Genomic DNA, 24,589 nt, shown 5'->3' with positions numbered 1-24,589 from the left:
TGAGCTACTGTACGCAGCAAAATCTCCTGTGAATGCACGCATACATGTCAAACTCTGCACACTATTAGATCTTCTTGAGCTGAACTATTTTAAAATACGTATCATGGGCTGTCACAGAAATACACTACACATCCTACATACACACACACATACACACAAATACACACACCCACTAGACATCCAACCCACACACAAAAACACACTATACACACTGAAAGATTCAGAGGTGTCCTAATGGCACCATTATGCAAGGGGGTTTGTGTGGGTTTTGGGTTGTTGGAGTTCGGATGCGTGACAGAGTGAGGAAGCTGCTGAGCGCCTCTAATAAATGTTATCAACAATTAAACGTCGTGTTGATGACGTCGGATGATTGAATTTTTTCTTCTTTTTGCACATTTATGACATCAGCACTATTAAAACAGCATTATCAGAGAGATGGCTCATAGTCCTGTCATCACTGTGCTGATATCATAGTCTCATCATATCACATCTGGGGCTTTTCCCAGAAAATTCCCCCATTCCCAAGTCATACTGTTATTGTATTGCAACTATCACTCACATGCTTATTGTCTATACCCCTGTATCCTGTATTCAGGGTCGTCTGGAGCCTATCCTAGGAGGCTTGGGCACAAGGCGGGGGACACCCTGGACTGGGTGCCAATCCATCGCAGGGCACACACACATACACCCACTCACACACTACGGGGAATTTCGGGAACACCAATTAGCCTAATCTGCATGTCTTTGGACTGTGGGAGGAAACCGGAGTACCCGGAGGAAGCCCACCAAGCACAAGGAGAACATGCAAACTCCACACACACAGAGGCGGGAATCGAGTCTGGCCAGGAATCAAACCCAGGCCTTGGAGGCACAAGGCAACAGTGCTATCCATTATTATTATTTCTACTACAATTACAACAACAACAACAACAACAACAACAATAATAATAATAATAATAAAAGAAGCATAAGTAGAAGATGATGTCTTTATGCTCAGAAAATAAAAAAAATAAATAGAAAATGTTCCCTTACACATCAACGTGGTAATATAATTTTTTTTTGTTAAGAATGCGGATTGTAAAATCCACCTAAAAAACGCGCATGTCCCACCGTGCCTGCCGTAGATCAAGATGGCGGCTCCCGGTGTACAGAACGTGAGTTGTGTCTCATCTAAAACTTGATCATTTAAGCATCATATCATAAATTTAGGTTCGCTTGTAAGAAATATTAATAATGTTATACACAACTTTCATCTTCCCCAAACAGATAATTTATTGTCGAATGCGAAACGCAAATATTCCAAAATCCGCTAAAGCAGTTGCTAGTTAGTTTAGCAGACCTGCTAACGACAAGCGTGGATCTGAAGTGGTAATCTCATTAAAACACCGCTCTGTGTGGGTGTAAGAAGCCATGAGGATTTAGTGAAGTACACAATAATAACGGATATAAGGGCGCATTTACTCCTACATTTATAAAGTGCACTGACATCCTCTTATAGCTCAGCAGTGTTACACTGAATGCTACTTTGTATTAGTGTACATGTTTGGCTTTGTGGGTTCTCTCTAAATAATCTCTTCACAGTACTCTACAACACTTTTATTTCTTCATATTGTTCTTTCAAAGAGCCAGACTGATATACTCTTTAATGTAGTCTTGAGGAATAGTTCTCCAGGCTTCCTTTTTCTCTCATTTTCAGTCCAGTTCCAGAATGTTTTTTGTTTGCTAAGTCACACAGTGACCTGTGAATCATTTAAGCATAAAAACACTATCTAACATCAGGCATTAACCAGTAGGAATGGGACTCAGTAGTCACCTTCCAATGAGATATTATAACGGCAATTCCACAACTATCACGATTTTACAAATATGATGTTTAATGTTTTGATGTTTAATGTTACATAATTTTGTCACAATTTTAAACTTTGAAAAAAGATTAATGAGTAATTAAATGTAGCCCTTTCCTTGTAATCAGTTTGCTAAACATTTAAGGGCAGCATTTAAACAATACAATCTAACATCAGATACAAGAGTTTAACTTCTAACTGAGCAGCGTATACCTTAATTATTACTCCTAAACAAACTTGGCAAATAATTCACTCCTACTACACAGGGTAAAATTGATTAAGTAGTTTAGAGTGTACCACCTGCAGGATTGCAAAGGAAAGGTGATGTTTTACCGTCTCCAAAGACTCAAAACTCGACTTGAGCGTACGTGGCTTCTAACGCGACTTTTTGAGTACTTAGTGCTCACATTGTTTTGAGACTAATTCACTCACAGTGAGAAAAGGGCAGATCAGAGGCTTTTATCACTCTCAATTTTTGATAATTTAACAGAATAGAAATGTATTTCTGTTTATATCAGAGGTTAAATGGCCAGCAGGCAATCCTGGTCACTGGCCAATCCACTGGTTTGTCTCTGTTATAAAGGTAAAAATAATTCTTTTGGAGCCAGTGTGGTGATGCGTGAATTATAATTGTGATTCATACTAGAATTGATTTTTATGGAACCAGTAAAAAAGAGATGCAGATCATGACAGATGGTCTGGCGGTTCACCAAATTTTTTAATTGTATTTTTATACATTTTGCAGCCTGTCACCGTAAAGGAATTGTTCCCTTTTCTTTCATTTAATTTACATAATTTAACTAAATATTGAAATAAAGGGAAGTCAAGACTTTTGCATAGTACTATATACATTGTAGCAGCTGTTGTTTTTGTCTCTCTTTTTAATATAATAAACCAAAAATGTAGTTCGTCATGTTACCAAATTGTCCTGTTCTTGCAAAACCTGAGATGACTCACTGCCAGGTACTTTGCACAATTTGGAAGTGGATTGTATTTTTTCTGCAATATTATGGGATAATGCAGGGAGGGCACCAGTATTCCCATAGTATTGCAGAAAAAATACAATGTGTCCAGCACAGTTTGTAATTCACTAACACCTAGACACCACTGCTGAACGTAGACCATTTAACATGAAATTTGCCCAAAGTTTGAATCAAAAACTGACCAAACGAATTAGTGAATTTACGAATTGAGAAACAAAAGCTCATGACAAAATCTAAGCTGATTTAATCGCCTGACACCATAATACACTAACAGCTGCAGACGGTGCTGTTTTTGTACAGGTACATGAATGTTATTTTGTTGGATATTCTTATTTCTTAGAATTTTTTTTTATCTTCTTTCCTAGGAGGTGATTCAGGATGATCTGCCCAAAGCGGTGCAACTCCTCAACACGCTCACGCAACAGGTTTGCGATTAAGTGCTTTTTTGTAGCGCTATATTTAATTAAAAAAAATAAAAATTGTCCTTATTTCACTGAAGATTTTGATGAGATTAAAAGAAATGTAACCTTTAAAGTTGTTGGTCATTTAATTGTACTATGAAGAATTTAGTAATTACAATGTAAGAAACGGTGGACTCCAGTGCCTGGAGTGTATCTGAGCATCATCCACACACAGATTGTTTAATATTTTACCTCCAGATGAAAAAAAGAATCTATCCTTAATCCCCACTTAGGAAGTGTAGAGGTTAGACTAACATACTGAACACAAACATTCTTTACCTTCATATTTCAGGTTGCATTTGTTACAAGCCACGTTCGAGACTTGATAAAGAAAGTCCAGAGTAAAACGTATCCAACGTCAAAGGTAAGAGTTTAGCGCACAAAAGTAGTGTTTGTTTAATAAAATCTTATTGTTCGCTCTAACAGCGTTTCTTATATACAGGGTTTGTCTTTTCTGGACCTAAGATACCAGCTGCTGCTGTTTTACCTTCAGGATGTTGCACATTTGATCAGCGTTAAAGCAGAGGGTCAGAGTTTGAAGGACAATGGCGCCATCCACAGGCTGGTCACCATAAGAACGGTCAGATTCTGTCAGTGATCTGTATGAACGCAGGACCAATGTTGAAAAGATGATTAATCCATTTTTTAAAATAGCATTATCGAATGGTGTATAAATCGTAACTATTTAGGTTGTTTATTTGGGCATTTTTATTTTTATTTTTTTACATTTTTTTTCTTTTATACCATCCTGGGCCTTCTGGGGTGTCTTAACGTACTCAAAAACAGACAGGTTGAAATCTGCTGCCATTAGGATGCCTTAGAGTCTGTGCCTTGGGCTCGGGCCTTCACATAAGATTTTGCTGCATAGCTCATGCACACCTGCACACGAAACCCAGTTACACATTTAGAGCTCATTGAACTGAACATATTTTTCATTGCACGTCATGGACTCAAGTCAACACTAAGTCAAATATTTTGGGTCGTTTGCTAAATGGACCCAAAGGATTTTGATATACTCTTCCTAGGGGATTTATACGATCGCTACCAAACCAGGCCTTTGTGATCTAAAGACATTGCAGAGGGATTTTTGATATCTCAAAAGGGTCAGGGTGACCAATAGCTTTCTGTGGGACATCATATTGAGTGGCATCACGTTGTATTACATTATAGTGTGATGTTTTTTTTTTTCCCAGCATCTGAGGCTTTTTGGAGGTCTAAACACCCAAAAAATAAAATACCCACTGTCTTTCTGTTGTGCCCGGGTGGCAATGGCGCTTGGGCTTGGGCCCGCTCAATGTTGCTTTCAACTATATTGTTTAGTTAAATTTGTCTTATAATAATAATAATAATAATACACAACATAAACAAAAAAGGCAGTTTCAGAATAAACAAATTATGAGCCTGCATCAAACAAACAAAAAAAAACTATTAAGGTGATTTGAAATTCCTGCAATTGAGTTTAAACTTGTCCGTCAACTTTATGAAATAAATGTGTTCAGGGCAAACAAAATTAATGACCATGATTGGATATCACTTAAACACTGCATCAGAAAAAAAATCGAAAGTATAAATTACAGTTGTGTTTAAATTTCAACACAATATGTGGAACTTACAGAATTGTAACTAACCAGCTCCGTGGCCACAAGAAAACCATTTGTTGCTCATGTCTTGACTCAACTTGTTTGGCAACAAAATAAAGTCAGCTGATGATCTGAATTTTTACTGAATGATTTATCACATCTATGGAGTTTTTCTCCCCTCATGGCACTATTTTTTTTATGATGCATTAACAAAAAATGTGGTTATCATGCTTAGGTAACGTAACATTGCCAACACATGCTAAAAGTTATACTGTATAGTTTCTATATTAAAAATAATATTTAATAGAAAAAATTCACAGAAATAAAACTTATGAAACACTTTCCTCTCACCCGTAGGTTTTAGAAAAGATGCGTCCTCTTGATCAAAAGCTGAAATACCAAATCGATAAATTAGTTCGCACTGCTGTGACTGGCAGTCTGGGTAAGGTTTTTAGTCTGTCTATAAAAATAAATTGTGAAACAGCACATTTTGTGAACAATATCATTTTATATTTATTTATCCTGACAACGACCTGCTGCTTGCCTAACCGTTTCTTTTTTGTCACAGCTGAGAACGATCCTTTACATTTTCGTCCAAATCCTGAGAATCTCATCAGCAAGGTAAAGCTCTTTCTCGTTAATCTCTCAGTGTGTGAAATTAGCAGTAAATAATATTAAGAATGAAATTTTGCCTGTTGGTTTTATTTCCACAGCTTGATCAGTCTGAGGAATCAGATGATGATGATGATGATGGTGGTGGTGGAGAGAGAAATAAACAAGATTCAGGGAAGAAGGGCACCACCAAATCCAGGAGATACATCCCACCAAAGATCGCCCCAATGCATTATGGTAAGACATTTAGATTTATGACAGGAAGTGTGTTTGGTCACAGGCACGGGATGAATGTGGAACATCACAAGGCTAGAAAAATATAAAAAAAAAAAGTTGAGTCAAGTGTGTAGACTGAGAAGCCACCTCAAGAAATTATAGGCTTGTTGTATTAAAAAGAAAGGAAAGCTTCTGGGTTTGTATGCATGAAAAAGTAGCAGAGGGACTGTGGTTAGTTCTGCAGAACGTTCAGTAAAACTAAGCAGCTAATTTCTCTAAAATACTGCACAAATTGTTCTTAATATATTTTAAGTCAAACATTCTTGCTTAGTAGTTTGTGTTGTGCTGAAGACGTGTGCACAGTAACTGTATTTTTTTAACAAGTTAACATGTACCTCACAAGGTCCATTACAGCTTGCCTATTAATGCTCCAACTCAGATAATGCATATTTATACCTCTGTTTCCCCTCCAGAGAAACAAGCAAGGGTGGGGGAGTAGGTTGGGGATCTTCTTACAGTGCTATGAAAATGTTTCAAAGATAACCCAAATAAATAAAAATGCTGTTTTAAATGATAATTTAATTTATTAAGGAAACACACCTCAGGCCTAATGTGAAAAATGTAATTGCCCCCCCTTGCTAAATCATGAATAAGTTGTGATTTTTGGAAACTTTAACTTGCCCAGGCCTGAATACTGCCAGACCCATTGAATCAAGAAATCACTTAAATAATTCAAAAACGGATTAAAAAAAAAAGTATCAGCCTTGAAAGTGTTACAAAGCCATTACTAAGGAGCCACTGTGAGAGCCATTATCCACATGTGGAGAAAAATTGGAACGGTGGTAAAACCTTGCCTGGGTGACTTGGAGCGGCCTTGGAAAAGTCCAGACTTAAACCTGATTGAGATACTTTAAACAGGCCGTTCATGCTCGTAAACCCTCCAGTGTGGCAGAACGCAGTCAATTCTACAAAAAAAGAGTAGTGTTGTCTCTACACTACTATCTTTGATAGTGATACAGTAGTCAGTTACAGTCCACCTGCTCCGATGTCAGTGTATTATGTGTATTTAATTAAACATTTAATATTAAACCTTGTTTGATTTCACTTTGATCTGTTAGGAAAATTTATCACAGTAAGGTTTATTATAAGAACTTATTTTTCAAACCTGAAACTTTATACATTTGGTTCACTTCCTCTCTCCTCACACAGATGGTGACCTGACTGAGGCCGATAGACAAAAGGAGCTTGTGGAGAAGCGCAAGAAAGCGGCGTTCCGCAGTTCAGTAATCGGGGAGCTCCGGCAGCAGTACAGCGACGCACCCGAGGAAATCCGCGACCGCCAAGACTTTCAGACTGAGCGAGACATCCGAGAAGAACAGCACAGGTGAGGTGGAGCAACAATAGGGGTGGAGCAGCTTGGTCATTTATTCCAGGTCACTTCAGATATCATTTATTTAGTGATAAAGAATGCAGTTCAGTTTCAAAAATAAGTTTAAAAAACATGCATATAGGAACAAAATCTGGGACGGGCATGTATCAATAAACTTAAATGAAATATGCTTAGATTTAATGATTAAATGTTTGGATTTAATTTATGTAGCACTTTATAAGTCCTGTATAGTATTCTGCCCATTTTTCTTAACTGATTAGTGACCATGTGAGCGATCAATAATCGTTCAGTCATAATTTATCACGTACGAGACAGTCAGCATGTCTTCTGCAACACCTTTTAATAGCCCAAATAGATTTAATTATTATAGTGTCTGCAACCTGCAAACAAAATAGCAGTCCTTCATACAGTATAAATGATTTACACTAGCAGCATGTGATGGACTTTTGTACAATTATAATGTGCAGTCGCGAACTGATTGCTGGCAGTGGCAACCAGACAAATTTTAAATTTCGACAGAAATATACCGTATAGATACACAATAAAAATGTATCTTTAATATAATCCTTTTGCAAATAAGTTACAGTACCAGGCCAAATTTTAGACACGTTTGCATGTTTTCTACATTCTAGTACTGGATTTTCTTTTTAAAACTATTAAATTAGTTGTCATTTTTAAGACATGGAGGTCAGCTGTTCTGAAAGAGTTCTTTTGCAAGAACAGTATTGTCAAGTGCGTTGGAAAAACCCATCAAGCACCATGAAATCAGGAAAGCAAGACCACATCTTACCTCTGCTGCTGCGGAAAAGTTCATTTAGAGTCGCAATGTAATGCAACTGATTAGACCCCAAATATAAACAACTGAGATTCGGTTCAGTTTTATCTGAGCATCGTAAAAACCCGTTACCGGTGACCATCAGCATAACCTTGCTAAAACGCTGCGTGTCTGTGTGCCTCTCCGAGTGCCTCTGAATGCAATCCCTAAGGTTCTTATTACTGTGTCCATGCTTTTTTTGGGGCTAAATCATCTGTCTTTTCGCTTAAGTCTGTAGAAATTCAACATTTCATCTTCTTTGAATGCTTCTTGTGTTTAATCATCTCTCAGGAAAAACTACGAGGAGTCCATGATGGTGCGTCTAAGTGTCTCACGAGATCAGAAGGCCAAGAAGAGACGCATGATGGGAATGTCCTCACAGCTGAATAGCATCACACACTTCGGTGACATTACAGCGCTGACTGGAGGAGAGGCACCGGTGAGTGAGACAAACTGAAAAATCAGGAAGGTCAGGAGTTTAAGCAGAGGAGCAAATGGTGGAAAGGACGAAGACGAGTTAACTTTCAAATAGATTTAACACACAACTTGCCAGCATAGTAAATACGTTAAAAATAAACCTGCTATTTTAAAGTGGAGTCTCCCAGGCATTTTATATATACAAATGCATTCTCCAGCCCACCACCTGCAACGTTTATTTTTTGTTAAAAAAAAAAACTCGTACAAATCTGCCTGACCCAGCGTTTTGTTCTTGAATCCTGTGGGTTGCAGGGCGACCCACACATCAGTAGAACTTTATTGTGTGTTCTGACAACCACAGTCTTCAAAAGAATATCTACCTATATCTATATCATACCTAGCATGATGGTAGATTTGGTCAGCCAAATCCTAATCTCCTTGCAGAGATTCATTCTTTTTTATTTGAATAGTGCTTTTAACGACGGTCGCAAAAGCAGCTTTACAGACTTAAAAATATTTGGAAATAAATGAGAAATATAAGTAAATGTTTATAAATCATATAGTGGCGAAAGTGAAAAGGAAAAATTTTAAGATGACAGGAGTGGTTTGTGAGGATTCCTAGAAGCTTTTTGAATACGGCCACAAGACATTTCGATCGGAAGGTCTTCATTAGACAATTTAGGGTTGTTTCATGGGGTTCCACTGAGTAGTCGTCGGATGGTTAATGGTTATATCTTTTTTGAAAAAAAGAGAGAGATACACAAAGGATGGCTTTAGCTTAATGGCTACGGTAATGGTGTCTGCCTTGAAGCTCTGCAGGCCAATCATGCAAAAGTCCCAATCTGGTCAGAATTAGGGAAAAAAAATAACAGCCATTAAAAGTAAAAACTGCACTATAAAGACTTTGGTATTTTCTACAGTTTTGGGGTGCAACCTGGAAACCAACTAAATTGTTCCAGATAAAAACAAGATCCAATGTATGTGTTTCATTCTAGGATTTGGATAATCCCAGACCCAAAAAGAAGAAGAAATTGCTGAAGAAGAAAAACAAAAAGAAGAGTAAGTTAGACTTTCCTAATTAAACATTGTTGTTAAAGTCAGAGTTTAAAATTAATGTTGGATGACTTTCCTCATTTTCCAGTGTTCAAGAAACGCAAGTAAAGATAGACAACGCTTGGATTGAGAAGAGATGGTTTTCATTTGCCTACATCCGGACAATTAATAAAAATTAATAAATCCAATTTTCTAGTCTGGTCAGTTATTTTTAAAACAGTTATTAACAGAGGAAAAAAGAGTAAATTCACTTATTATATTAAATATAGCTGAATAGAAAAAAATGTTTTTTGAAAATCAACAGAACAATGTCCATCCAACAGAGGGCAACACTACACTCTGTAAGATTTACACAATATACATTTTCTTAGGAGCCTTTTCCAAAAGGACATTACAGTTTAAATCGGCACTTTGAAATTCTGTTCTGTTCACCACAGCTGTAGAGAGCGCTCATTAGAGTAGAAGATCGTATCAGACAAAACCCACCCAATCATTTACCTCAGACCTCTCTTAACAGGGTGCTTCCACCCACCCATTAGATTTAGATGACAAAAAACAATGTTCATGAAGTACAATTATGGAGAAAATACACAAACTTTGTAAATAACCAGGATTTAGATTGCATGTTCTTTCCCTTAAACAATTGTGGCTCATGCCAACAAATGACCTCTATGCCATGGGGTTCCACTGAAGGTTATTTGGGTGATAAAGGATGTCAGTATTTCATCTCATCTGAAAATAAAAGCCAGTTAAAGTGTGGCAGGCCAACATTTCCCAGCCCCAGATAGACCGAATTAATTTGCTCTTGGAATACAACAGGGCTACACGCTGCTATTAGTCAGATGTGGGGCAAAATCAAGAAACATTAGTGTTACAGTATAAAATTGATAATCTCTTTCTACAAATGGACTAAACGTATTCTTTAAATGGTCATGATTTCATTTTTTACTGCAAGTACAGACTGAGAACAGATGTTTTATACTGTGCTCATTCTAGCACAGTGGTTCTCAAACATTTTCTGTCATTCCCCACTTAAGGGGGTGGGCGAATTTTCAAGCCCCACTTGTCAACAAAATAACGAAATCAGCCAAGTTTAATATTTATTGAAATATCAATTTCAAACCAATAAGATCAAATAACACCAAGTTCAAAACAGATAAAATGTGTGTGCTATTGTTATAACAAGCTTACTGTCACTTATCTAGAGCTTTCTTTCAAAGAAGTCGAGTGGCTTATTAACCTGACTGGGGTGTGTTGTCTTTAAGTGTCTTCATACTTTGTTGGGTCTCATGCTGTCTGCTGTTTAAAAACACACAGGTCTCTCCTCTGGCCCACCATCCCCACCATGAATCCAAGCGCAACATAGGCTTCATCATAGTGTCCTTTCAGCTGGCTATTTGGTTGATTAGGCTGAAAGTGCTGAATCACCTGCTATTTTGTGGTCCATGGAACAAATGTATCCATTGACGTTATGCTCACTACAAACAGTACGCTACTGACCCGGTTTGTGTCTGTGGTAAAGTTAGTTTGATATTCGCATCTCCGAATTCAATAGCTGCGTAAATATACCTACAAATAAGATACCCACATATATTTCCTCTCTATATTGTCTCTAAGCTACATCCGCCTTAAATTATACATGTTTAAAAACAAACACCGTTATTCTCTACGTTGCAACGGATGATTTAGGGATCATCGCAAAATGTCGCACACCAACAAAAAGCGTAGAACGATATTTATCTTCCCTTCTGTTCAGCGCCTAAAGGATCAAAAAGCAACTTTGTTGCCACACTGGAAACTAGAAATGCCTGACTAGTACTGCCTGATAAAATATTAATTTTTAACAAAAATACAGAAACATCAGCATACACACTGGAATAAATGAAATTACATATAATACTGAATGTTTCCTTATATATTGTTCCTCTGCAATTAACATGCCGACGTTAAACCGTTATTGTTGCACTATGGTTCCACTTTTTCTCTGATGTTATTTTAATTTACTTGTATTATTGATCCATTTCTTTGCGTGTAATTGTTTAGTTTCAAGTGTCGGATCTTTATGGTCAATAAGGAAAAGCATGAATTAGAATATGTACTTTCCCATTATTTTCCACTAATTCCTTCCCGTTCATTGCGCCCCACCTGTCATGTCTGTATTCCCCACTAGTGGGGCGCGCCCCACACTTTGTGAACCACGGTTCTAGCATCTATCTCTACATCCACCTATTTACACACATTAACAGATCTTAAAATAGTTTATACATCAGTTGGTTCTGACCAAGCAATTTGATTAAATGAGTTGGATTCCATTAATGGTGATAATGGACAGTAACAGGACTGGGAGCTATATCCATCACTCAGGTGTCCCAGGTGTACTACAATCGTAAATTGCACCGTCAGTCACTAGCATGGATGAAAGTAAGTCTGTATGGTCCACCATTCACATCCCAGCCATGCTGATATTTATTCATTACAATAGCACCCCTTCTTGTGCGATATTGCCTAAATCTAAAAAAAAAGAAGAAAAAAAAAGGCATTTTAATGGGGGCAACAATTGCAAGGGTGGGAAAAAAAAGACCAAACAATTTCATTTTTACAATCTTTTATTTTTTTTTTCTAATTACAGACTCATGGGTTAAAAAATAAAAAAGCCAAACTTTCCCCCCCAAACCCCTTTCCCTGTCTCAAAACAAACAAAACAAAAAAACCCCAAAAGGAAAACCCAAACACACAACTCCCGCCCTCCCAACAAATAAAAGCTTTGCTCCTTTCTTTCTTAAATAGCCTTAAATTCCCAGAATCGTTCCATGAGGGCCCTAAAAATGAATCCCTCCCTTTTAACCTTTAACCTGTTCTTGTCCTCACCGTCTCGTTCTCTCCCATTATAACCACCTGCTTCGCTCTCGCTATATAAATATGTTGTGGTGGTGGTGGTGAGTGTGTATATGTGGTGTGTGTGTGTGTGTGTGTATGTTAGTGCATGTGAGTGCGCGTTTTTAACGTTTGTTGTTGTAGTAAATGGGCCGAGGGTCACCCTGTGCCCCACCCCCGCCCCCCCACATGAGTGTGGATAGAGGGATAGAGGGAGCAGAGAGAGAAAGAGACGATGGTGAGACTGTAGGGGGCGCTGCAGCCACAGGGGGAGGAGGAGTACTCAGCCTCCACTGGTCCTGAAACCTGAAACGACAAGAAGTGGTCTAGTACACAAAGAGAGAGAGAGTGAGGGAAGAAAGAAAAAGAGAAGAAAACGAACCAGACAAGGACGCCTCGGAAAAGGGTGGTGGGGGAGGGGGTGTCATTATCTGAAATGTATGCAAGTGTGCGGCGAGAAAGAAACGCAAGCGACAAGATGGAAAGAAATCAGAAAGCTGAAAATGGCCCCACTATCGCTCAATGCCTTGGAGCTGTTAGTGGGCGAAGTAAAGACAGAAGGAAGGTGTTAGGAGATTAAAAGAGAAGGTAAAGGTGGTGAGCAATGGGATCAAAAAAAAAAAAAAAAAAAAAAAAGTGTCAATGTTCAAAGAGCCAAATACCACAAGTCAACAGGGAAGAAATTGCTGATGATGCAAAGAAGGGTTGGGGAATAAATCAGGAGGGAAAATAAGCTTGGCATGTCTTATGAAGCTGAACACTATTGAAGGGGAAAAAAACATAAAACACCCTGAACTGAACTGCAAGCTGTGTCAGAAAAAGGAAAAATGCAGGTGAGCGAGAGACACAAACAAGGGAAATAAATGAACATTAAAGCAGAAGATGGGTGAATGTTAACAGTTCCAAAAAAAAAAATTCTGGCAACCTCCTATCTAATTCAACATACAGCGATATCACTCCGGGGTGATTATTTCATACATCTTCAAAATGTACAATAGAAAAGGCGGGGGGAAAAAAAATAAAACAACAGTTTGCTCCTTGTGTTGTGTGAAGAACTCACAGCCAGACCAAAGGAGACACATCTGCAGCCTGAGATCACACCATCTTCTCTAAACATTTCACAAATGCCAACCAAGAACCGCCCCAATATCTCGGTACCTTACCGGGGTGACTGCAACACGCACGCGCGCAACACACACACCAGTCAGTCAGTCAGTCTGTCCGGGAGATGCTCTTTTCTTTTTCTATTTCCTCCCTCTGTTTTTTTTGTCTTTTTTTTCTTCTTTTTTTCTTCTTTTATTGAGAGGGGTTATTTTCTTTTCTTTTTTTAAACAAGGAAAGGAGGGATGACAGTAAAAAGGGGAAATGACAGTGGGGAGTTATTAGTAAGGGGAATACCACGATGTTGATCGCCCTCGGCCCCTGGAAAAAAGAGAGAGAAAAAGAGGGTGAGTTTTTTTTGGTTGAAGATGGAGGACACCAAATTTGTTATGCGTACAAAAAAGGGGCTTAATATTTGAGAGACAGGTAAGTCATTCCTCCTATACAAATACTTGTCAGGTATACAGTGTCCAGTTATTGTTATGTATACCATCTTGTCTGTGTTACTAAAAAATGTTTTTTTTCCTTACTTCTTGATTTTTTTGTGTGTACAAGTTACTGTATTATAATATGAAGCCTTCAGCTTCATTTACTACTAAAAAAGGCAATATAGTGTTAAATCTAGGGGGGGGTGAAGACATCCTCTCTCCCTCTTTATCTCTCTCTGTTAGGGCTCCTTTCGTCACTGTAGGGGAGAGATGATGGACACACAACATTTCCATCCAGATGTTTTACAAAATTATAAAAAATTAAATGTGATTGTATTGTATTTTCATCCATATTCTACATCATCAGAATAGTAGCACCCAAACACACAGCGATGAAAAGCTCAGCACACACCCGGTAACTTGGCATTCGCTCGAAAAAACGACTCCAATCCCTGCATAGCCTCATAACTTTATCTAAATCACATTTTATGCTACAATACCAAGGACAGTGTCTCAAATCACATGCTGCCTCTAGTATACCACTCAGTAAAACACAACTACTTGAAGACTAGTAGAGAAGCATAATTGGAATTAATAAAAAAACAACAACTGACTATAAATTTAACTTAAACATTTGCACTAATTATGGATTATAATATGCTATTCATGTATACAGAGCACCCCTGACTTTCAATAGCTTGACGATGTTTTTACTTAAATAGTGTAAAAGCAATACGTGTTCGGTAAGGTGGGGTACCTTACGTGTTGATTTTTAATATCTTTTTCTGCTATAGCGGTATACGGTCGGAGGCACTCTTGTGATGTGTGATGTGTGTTCTGAGCATGTTTAAGGTTGGCTAGGATAAGATGTAATGTTCAGTAGTTAAAAGTGTTGTCAATTAAATTGTGTTAGTGTCCTAGCGGTTCAGGTTTTGTCCTACACTGCACAGTAATACCTAACCAACAGCCAGGTTTGTGTGCGTCCTTGGTTCACATATATAATGCAGCTATAACAATTTCTTGCCAAAACAAATAAAAGCAGCTTTTCTTTCTCTGATTGTGAAACAAGTTAGTAAAAACTTATTGACGGTGTGTATCAACAGTCTACCAAACCAGTTTGTCTGTTTTGCCTGAAGCCTGTCTGCTTGTGAATAAAACCAACAAGCCATATACACAGACTGCTTCAGCTAATAATTTCTCTCCTTGACTATGAACCATGTGCCATTTGGAATGCAGCGAACGGTCTAATAGCGGACATTAAAACCTTACAAATGAATTTTTACAACTATGGTCTTGGACCCTTAATGGCTCTGCCGTTTCCGCTGTGAAACGATATATACGTTGCAGATTTCATTCACATCAATATAACAATAAACTACATTCTTAACCTCTTCGCTGGCATGAAGCAGAAATAATTCCCCCCCCCAAGCCTCAACCAAACCTAATCTTTGAAATAATAAACTTTTTTAATAAACTAGAAAGCTTTTCGTGTGTAAAACAGGTGGATGGAAAAAAACTTCAAGCACAAACACATACATGGCTGACATGCAGTGTCTCCGCAAAACATCTGAGACATACAAACATGCAAGAACATCCGAGAGAAAGATGCAAACACAGCTTTGTCACACACACACCCTATAACACCCCCTCACCCCACCCCCACTCATTGGGCGCTTAATAAGAGCACAGGTCACAATATACAGAATAATGCAATACTTAAAATCAATATCAGGCTGCAGGAATGAAACCTCTATTCTGGAAGTGAAATATAGATGTATGAAATTCATCTTGTATATTAAGTTATACAATATTGACGCCAAGCTATGAGAAATGTGCCAGGAATCGATTATATAATATGTAGAAGGGGGTCCGATTACTCCCCTGCATCCCAGATACCAAATAAGTGGTTGATGCAGACAACAATTTGGTCTCGACATATAGTATGTTCCTGAGAAATCTGGATCATTTGAAAAACAGAAAAAGCACACCAGTCCACAAGGGGTCCTTGTTCGTACCTACTCTCTCTCCCTCCCTCTCTCTCTTAATCTTGTGTAAACCTTTTGGAATGCATTACTTAACTGATAAAACTGTTTTTAATATATTACTACAAGAACCAACATTATAATTTTAACTACTCTGAATTTATTGTGAAAAACTATAATGTCTATAGTATCACTTTATATTTTTAAAAAGTGCCTGAAATAGCAAACATTAGTTTGGTCTTAATTTGCATGTTCAAACCTCTTGGTTTCGGCTAACTGTGAACGGTTCTTCATTTTGTAGAGAGAGCGCTGTATGACTAGAGGCTGTTTTAAAAACACAAGTTGGCTCCTTTAGTTCAATCTTTAAAAGCAAGATCAAATTTCAGTTGCTCAGACTTTCGGTTTAGGGGGTGGGGGTAGGTTCAGGGTTTTAAGCTAACGACTTGTCGAATGCCCTAATGACATCCGATCAAGATGTGGGATGGTCCAATGAGCAGCTGACAAAAGCAATGTTTGAGTAGATTGTCTTAAGTCTATAAGGGTCTATTAAGTGTTTTTTTAGAAATTAAAAGGGGGAGGGGCGGGGGGGTCAGGCTTATTGCGCAATGACTCGTTATGAGATGCCTCAATTATCCCGACTGATGGTCAGAAATAGGAAAAGCAGAAGGCAGGAGTTGGCCGCTTATTTCAGTTAGAGTAATGTAATCTGATGCACACTAGTGCACTCACTTCGAGTTTTTTTACACTGAAATTTCTGATGGACTGGACAGTTTGTACAGCATACAAATCATATGCTTCAGCCATACACTGAGCACACAAGCAACAAGCACGCTCTTGTAAAGCCCATTAAATCATCATCCAGGAATCGTTGTAGAACCGAAGATAAAGTAAAATTAAGATTGTAACTTGTGACTTATTACTATATTTTACATTTGACTGAGTCTATGCTTCCCTACTTAGTGCACAAGCATGTCAGTTTTATTTTACCCTGCACATAGCATAATAAAAAATATTAAGCAAATTTTAAATTTAAATTACAAGATACTTCTTAGACTTTAATGTATACTCTTCGGGTGTGACTAGGTGTGTACTCAAATTATTTTTTTTAAATACCAAAATCTTTTAACATGTTCGTTTTGGATGAAAATGTAACCACTGGGTCGCTTTCAATAATCTAACATGTTCACTCAGTAGTGTGCGAGGCTGAGGTGCATCTTCTGTTCACCTGAAGGCCCGTCCTCTTCCTCTGGGTGGTGTGTATCCGCTGTAATACCGAGCCCGAGACGAGAAACTTCCTCCACGTGAGCGGAACCGGGCCCGAGGAAACCCGCGGTCTGTGGTGCTGATGCCGGGTCGATTCGTTCTCTTTGCTCCGACCTGAAAAATGTTTACAAGTTGCTAAGAAATAGTGTGATCTGAATAAATTCTGAGCTAGATGTATTAGTAATTCCAGTTCTCTCTAATTATCAAGGTCAAATTATTGAGCTACAGCTGTAAATGTGTTGCAAAGGTTCACCTCTGTATTCTTTTATGGGTAGTTATGTAGGCCAATGGTTGGAAAAGTTTGTATTTGAGATTCCTAGCATGTCTAGTAAATAATGTATCTTGCTTGTGTGTTTAAACACGTTTACCTTTATCTGCCTTCCTCGGAATAAGGACTCATCCAGTGCCATTGCTGTTCTTACCGATTCCTTGTCTGCAAATTCGATATATGCAAACCTAAAATATAAAGAAAGACCTTAATCAGGAGACACATACTTAACTCATACTGGTTAAAGAAATAATGACAACATCAGCCGGCTAAAGACAAATAACATATTACACAGTAGAATTACTTTTTATAAAATAAATATTTTAAAAAGAATTAAAAACTACTTTAATTCGATTTAAAGATGTTTGAGGATTTTTACGATACAGGATTATATTGACAGGTGAAAAATATGTTCACTAGAAATTCAAGGCCGAATCTCACAGTATACTACTCCAAAATACAAATCATATTTCTCTAGAAAATTTGAGAATAGATGAATGCCATGCACCAAAAAAAAAAAAAAAAATCATAATAGCTATATAGGCCATATACGAAGATAGATTGTTGCTTGAGCTAATCAAAAAGAACGGCAGGGAAAGAAAGTGAGAGTAATGAAGAGAGAGAGAACACAGTAGCAAATTTGTCAATTACCCTTTCGGGTGTCCTGTGAATTTGTCACACAAGATAGTGACTCTATTAACAGAGCCACAGCCATGAAAATGAGCTTCGAGCTCCTCTGCTGTTGCTCCGTAATCCACCTATAGACAAAAACACAAACATTTGGACACGATGACGTTCCAAGTTGTCGAAAACCTCTTACATTATTAAAACGTCAAATATGACAATGTTCGGGACAAAGACATACCTCAAATTGTAGAAAGAATTTAGTACATCTAATCAGTAATAAATGCGATATAAAATGTTTTAAAATTAAAAGCTAGATTAATAGTAACTAGCACTACTGGTGACTATTAAGATTTATTCATTCGTCTCATGTACTGTACGGCACATGAGACTGAAATAATTTCACATATTCCGGTTAGTAAGCTGGGGTCAGAGTGCAGGGCCAGCCAGGATACTGTGACTCTGGAGGAGATTAGATAAAGGGTCTTGCTCAAGGGCCTAACAGTGGCAACTTGGCAGTACTGGTGTTCGCCACTGCCAACCTTGATCACTTGATCTCCAAATCAGGCAGACTCTTGATTTGATCTATTCTACAGAAGCACTATTTGTCTCAAGTGGCTACATTTCTTACAGCTTCAGAGTATTAAAAACTATTAAAAACAAAATTATCCAATAATCAAAAAAATAGTGTAAATGGCAGACTATTATTTTACCAACACACAGTCGTTGATCAACAGTTGTTGATCAACTGTATAATTAATTTAACCACAAAGCTATAATCACTAATATTACTAAACATATTTTAACACATTTTCTGAATGAAACAATCAGTCTTCAAAGCTACTTCCAACCTATCGAAAAATGTAAGTAACTCGTACATTTCCAACATAAATTGATCTTCCATCTGCTTCTATCTTCTCTTCAATGGACATGATGACAGGACCAGCTGTGGGGGAAAAACAAAAGGAGTTTCTTATTTCTAAGGGAAAAGAAAAAAATGAAAAATAGGGCAAAATCATACACATCACGTTTATTAACCTTGTATTCATTTTTTTTTTTCGTTTTAAAAACAAACACTTTGTTAATGAAAAGGCCTCTCTCTGTTAATAGATTGTAAGACTTAGTTTGTTTCGATTATTCTTTCTACGATTATCTATTATTTGCAAGAGACATGCCTAAGGCTGCCTTCATATTTGGTTAAAATAAGGACACTTATAGCGATGTTCACCGTGACAGTGCAACGTGGCTCAGTGATTTACCCATACTCCTATACATAAATAACCATATGGCATATGTTACAGTTTTTATTCAGGTTCTATGCATTTTTATCCTATACATACAAGTGGACCAAAAAAATAGCACACACAATGGACTAATCAGTCACAATTGTCTTGATAAAAGACGATTAGATTCACAATTGATCTCCAGGAGCCGATATAGTCTGACAACATTTCTGACCAATGTCAAAATTAATTCCTGGGTGTTCTTACCTATCAAGACATTTAATTGCAATGACAATTTTACACAGAAGTTTAAGGTTAAGGCTATTTCATTTAACAAAGTCAACAGTAACAGCTTTATGCACTTGGTGACACCTAGGCCTGGGTTTTTGTCCTCATAAAACAATCCTACAGTTCTGCCGACCACTTAAGAGTAACATCAAGCACAGAACTCTTTGCAAAAAAAAAAAAAAAGTTAAACACTGACCTACAAGGAAACAATTCACTTAGACATGCACGGCAGCATCATAATCCTAGACAAAATTACATAAAAGTATCATGTGATGTGATTTATCATCAGCGCATGCCAAAAAAAAAAGTCAGCAGTTTTGCACTGTTCCTGAAAACAATCTAGGTTGTAGACGAAGAAAAAAAATTTGGAGTGACCCAGTTGTTTCTGTGTTCCTGCTCAAACTCAGGACTATTTGTCAGCAAGGCCTAATGTGCAGCATCATTTACTTTTCGCACCAACACACGCACACTTACCGGGAGGAGGACTAAGGTTCATCTGTTTCTCCACTTCGTTCTGGAGCTCCTTCAGTTTCTCTGCTTCCTCCTCCATCTCTCTCACCCGGGCTTTAATGGCCTCCAGCTCCTGTAGACATTTTAAATTTTACAACGATGCCGTTAGTATTAGCATGATATGATGTTATGAATATTTCATACGACCTGCCAACAAATGGCATTTTAACAACTTAGAGTCCTGCGCAGGCTTTGTGACAACGTGGATAACATAATATTATCAATACACAATCAGTGTGCACATGGTACAACCTATTTTGCTCATAAAAATACACAGCAGTCTAGGTTGTATTATACTTCCGCACACAGGATGAAAGTATTAAAGGATAAGAATTCTTACTAAAGAAAAATAGTGCTATAAATTAGGGTTGATTCTTAAATAAAGATTGTGTAATTTTTTTTAGATACGTCTATAAATGTCGTAGTATAAAAGTCATAGTAAAACCATCAGTCATAGTATAACCATTAACGATGGCTAAAAAGAAGCACAAATAGGAGGTGCCAAAAAAAAAGAAGCCACAACTGCTTCGAATTAGGGCTGTTTATTAAATGATAATTCAACTATTTTTTTCCTGTTCATTAGGCTATGAAGCAACATTAAAATCTGCTGCTATTATTATCACAATTACTACTATTATTTATTCATCTTGAGTTTTATCCCGGTTGGGGTTGCAGTGGATTTGGAGCGAATCCCGGCCAGGAATACTCCTAGGCTAGGACACACACACACACTATGTGTGTGTGTATATATTCCCAGCCAGACACAATTAAGAGTCGCCATTCCACCCACAGTCATGACGAGACCCATGTGGACACAAGGAAAACATGCACTGAAACGCCTGTGCTCCGGATCAAACCCCTGGAAAGCAGTGCAGACAGTCACAATGCTACCCACTGCACCACAGTGTCACCTATTACTATTGTATTCAAAATATGTATACAAAAAAATTGTTCTTATCGCTTGACAATTTGTGCATTCAACATGCATGCACATAGCTTTTTCGCATGCACAATCTTTCCATAAGCAATCATTAACACACGCAAGCATCTTCTGCTGATAAATGAAACAGGCTTGCTGAGTGAGGTACAGACATGTCCTGAGCTGCACGCCATCACACGAAATAGCCTGTGCACCATTTCCTGCCTAGCATTCATCAATAGTGTGTGTGTATATGTGTATATCCCAAATAATTTCCCTTAATTTAATTACAACACTGAAATCATGTAGGTGTTTAAACAGATTAGATCTCATGACGACACACTGATTTGGTCTGATAGGAGGTGGGTTGCGGTATTGCCTACATGTGTGGAGCAATCTAATGGCCAGGGAAAGGCGTGATGCCATCCATTCTCTCTCTCTCTCTCACACACACACACTTGTATAGTGTGATGCTCCTGTGGCAGTGCTGCATTGCAGGGCAGATCGCACCATGCCCTAAACACACTTAGACACAATCTTTCGGCACAATCCCATTTATGTTGCATCACATTACATACACAATGACAAATAATAATGATAATAAATAAAAGAATGATTTAATTATATGAATCTCAGCCGTGTCTGTGTGCTAGAGACAGTGCACACGTTCCCATCACATCAGTGTACGTCAAACGTCTCTGATCTAGCCTATTATCCGTACATTTCACGTTTAAACAAATACCAAAATTCAAAAGCAAACACTGGATTAAACACGTGTACAAAAACAGCTTATTAGATTAACCGATATTATATATTTGATTTTAATAATAATACAACGCGCGTGGAAGAAAACGCACCAAGATTTGACAAACGCGCAATAAATTAGCATCAATGCTAACCGCGCGATCGTTAACGGTACCAGAAAAAAAAAAAAAAAATTTTTACAACCACAGGCAGCTCATCGTCTTCTTTCGTTATAAAAAAAAACACGTACACTGTGTAAAACGGTTCAATCCGTTAAACGTTAGCCTACCACGCTAGCAAAAACAGCGACAGTGTCAAAGCGACAAAGCTGCTGCCGTTAGCAGTAAGCTGCTTTCCCGGCTAGCAAAGACACTCGTTTTTTATTCTCGCTAATAATAAAAAAGAGGCGTGTTTTACCGTGAGCTTTTCGCCTCTCTGCAGACAGCAGCGGCGTTAATGGCGGCCTGTCCTTCCCTCCAACGTTAACCCCCTCTCACATTTTTTTCTCTTCCTCCCCCCACCAACCAACCAAACAACGTTTTGCGCCAACATGGCCGCCGTCGCCATGCGCTAAAGCTAACACAGCGCGAGCCACAATGGCGGACCGCGCCAACGTTTTTTTCTTGCGAACGTTACCACATAAACGTGATAAAGAACAAACTTAAGAGTGTTAAAGAGTAAACACTGAGAACAATGTAGATGGATAAACGTGTGAGCTCAGGGTTTAATCCCCAAAACCAGCCTCGTTTACGTTAATAACGCTGTAATAACGTCCATAACTCACCGGGTCTTCGATCGCCGCCTCTCCCTCGTCTAAACCCGGTTCTTCGTCCCCGACACCCGGATCTTCCAGCTCAGGATGACCAGGGTCTGAGTCGAGCAGAGATTCCTCCGCTAGTCCGTTACCGAACTCCGCCATCGGCCCGATTCCCGCCGCTCCGCGCGCGCGCCTCGTGCTTCTTTCTACTCTCACGCCACTTGGTGAGCGCGAGGGGCAGAAGGTGTGTGTGTGCGCGCGCGTGCGTGTGTGTAGGGGGGGAAACGGCGGAAAATACGCCGCTAAAGTTAAAAAGAGGAATAAAGAGGCCCGTCTTCCTTTACAAAGAAAAAAATATACATATATCCTCAAACCTCTTCCAAAACTCTCTCCGCGACTAACTAAACTCTCTTTTGTGACGTAACTAGAAAATACCTATTTCCGCTGTAATTGTCAATCACTTCAATATTATTCAGACAGAGAGTAAAAAAAACGAAATGTGTATTATTCTCTTTGCGCCGTGTGATCCAGAACAGAAATGGAAGCCATGGGCGGGGCGTTCAGTCACTGCAGGCGCAAAGTCAAAAGCTTATAGGACGCTACCAACGGCTTAATCCCGCCCTCTTTATATATCAGGCGCTTCCATTGGCTTTGAGTCTAAACGTTTCGTTTGTGTAGCCATCTTGAGTTTATAATCTCAATTGTAATTGGATAAAATTTCTGTCAGTCAGAGCACATTGATGTCGGAAGTGAATACCGCGAATCAATCACTGGGAATGTATAGCTGTGAACGATATACAGATTATGAAGTGCATTTCAAATTGAGTTCAATTATTCAATTTTATTTAAAAACACCAAATATGTCATAAAATTAATAATTATGTAAAAGAGTCAGCCTAGTTAGTATTTCCGTGTAAATAATCCTATACTAGCTTAGAGCCATTTTACAATGTTCAGATATTATTATTATTATTATTATTATTATTATTATTATTAATAATAATCATAATCATAATAATAACATTTTGTATATCAGAAATGTGCGTCGATTAGATTACCAAGCGTTAACTGCCAGCAAATAGAAGACCCGGATGAAATCTTAGTGTCTGATTGGTTCAAACAAGCTTAGTGTCTCTTGCTAAACACACGTATTACAGACTCATAAATCTTCTTTGCCAAATTTACAAAAATGTCAGTAACTGCACTAATTTTTATCAGGACATTTGTTTTACTGCTCACTTTAAAATCCATAAAAGTGTGGGTAGGGAAGCGTGCACTTTGGTCAACATTTGTCAAAAAAAGAAACTTGAGAGACTTCTATAGATCAACGTGGTTTAGATCTAAATGAGAAATTGCAAATTACAAGCCTGATCAACTGTTAACCCTTTTAATGTCAAACCATAGCATATTTCATTATTGGGACAAAACATGTCCAGCAAATAAAATTGTGTTGTTGTTTTTTTCTGTAAAATTCAGAAATAATAGTTTGAGTATGATCAATTTTATAAGTTGAATCAACTTAGCATAATAGTTTTTTTCTATCCTACTACAAATGATTATTTTATTTAATAAAGTGTTTCCAAGAGACCCGAGAAAGTCCTTGCCAAGAACAATGGTTCACATTTTCAATGGTTCAGCAAAATAATTACATGTTAATTCATAAATTAACTCATTCATAAATATGCTCTTTTTTGGATTATTTGCTTGAGAAGACTAATGCTGTCCACCATTGTTTCCCTACTAATACAGAGCTCAGCCATCCAACAAATCTATCCCGTCAGTCTCTGTCTTGTTTTTCTCTGATGACCCCAGATTCTGTCTCTAAGCTAATCCTTGAATCCAACTCTTCATCCTGTCATCTTGATCCTGCTCCTACTTCTCTCTTGAAACGTTGTCACTCTGCCATCTCTGCACCTATTTCTCATTTCATTAACGCATCTTTTACAGTACCTCTGCTTCATTTCCTCTGCCACTAAAAACTGCTGCAGTTACACCTGTGCTTAAGAAACCCAACCTTGACTCCTCAGTCTTATCTAACTATCGTCGCATTTCTAATTTACCTTTCATATCCAAATTACTGAAAACTACTGTTGCTGCCCAACTCCAGTCTTATCTAGTTGATAATGATCTCTTCGACCATTTTCAGTCTGGTTTTCGCCCCCTCCATAGTACCGAAACTGCACTTGTAAAGGTAGTGAATGATCTACTTCTTTCTTGTGATTCTGGTTCCTTGTCCAT

General features: G+C 38.0%; 2 protein-coding genes across 4 annotated transcripts; one reads left to right on the top strand and one right to left on the bottom strand.

The window, feature by feature from the left end:
- The first annotated feature begins 1,103 nt into the window (after nt 1-1,103).
- ngdn (neuroguidin, EIF4E binding protein) lies at nt 1,104-9,558 on the top strand. Its single transcript, XM_053487978.1, has 11 exons — nt 1,104-1,154; nt 3,193-3,252; nt 3,581-3,652; nt 3,731-3,868; nt 5,226-5,310; nt 5,437-5,489; nt 5,582-5,717; nt 6,906-7,080; nt 8,192-8,339; nt 9,313-9,376; nt 9,459-9,558. Exons 1-11 carry the CDS (start codon nt 1,131-1,133, stop codon nt 9,476-9,478), a joined length of 975 nt encoding a protein of 324 aa, XP_053343953.1. The 5' UTR covers nt 1,104-1,130; the 3' UTR covers nt 9,479-9,558.
- Nucleotides 9,559-11,982: 2,424 nt separating this feature from the next.
- On the bottom strand, nt 11,983-22,906 carry pabpn1 (poly(A) binding protein, nuclear 1). 3 transcript variants are annotated; one of them, XM_053487780.1, is made up of 7 exons: nt 22,012-22,099; nt 19,896-20,004; nt 18,789-18,856; nt 17,938-18,044; nt 17,387-17,474; nt 16,981-17,132; nt 11,983-12,550 (listed from the first exon to the last, which is right to left on the bottom strand). In XM_053487780.1, the coding sequence occupies exons 2-7, from the start codon at nt 19,969-19,971 to the stop codon at nt 12,370-12,372; spliced, it is 672 nt and encodes a 223-aa protein (XP_053343755.1). In that variant the 5' UTR covers nt 19,972-20,004; nt 22,012-22,099; the 3' UTR covers nt 11,983-12,369. The 3 variants fall into 3 exon arrangements, with proteins under 3 accessions (XP_053343755.1, XP_053343753.1, XP_053343754.1); XM_053487778.1 differs by lacking the exon at nt 22,012-22,099 and adding an exon at nt 22,379-22,906 and having other exon boundaries at nt 11,985-12,550; XM_053487779.1 differs by lacking the exons at nt 11,983-12,550; nt 22,012-22,099 and adding exons at nt 13,176-13,666; nt 22,379-22,904.
- Nucleotides 22,907-24,589: the final 1,683 nt, after the last annotated feature.

The sequence above is a fragment of the Clarias gariepinus genome, chromosome 26, assembly GCF_024256425.1.
Source record: "Clarias gariepinus isolate MV-2021 ecotype Netherlands chromosome 26, CGAR_prim_01v2, whole genome shotgun sequence".
Lineage (NCBI taxonomy): Eukaryota > Metazoa > Chordata > Actinopteri > Siluriformes > Clariidae > Clarias > Clarias gariepinus.
Note: the sequence above shows the minus strand (reverse complement) of the source record. Positions and strands in the feature narration are given on the sequence as shown.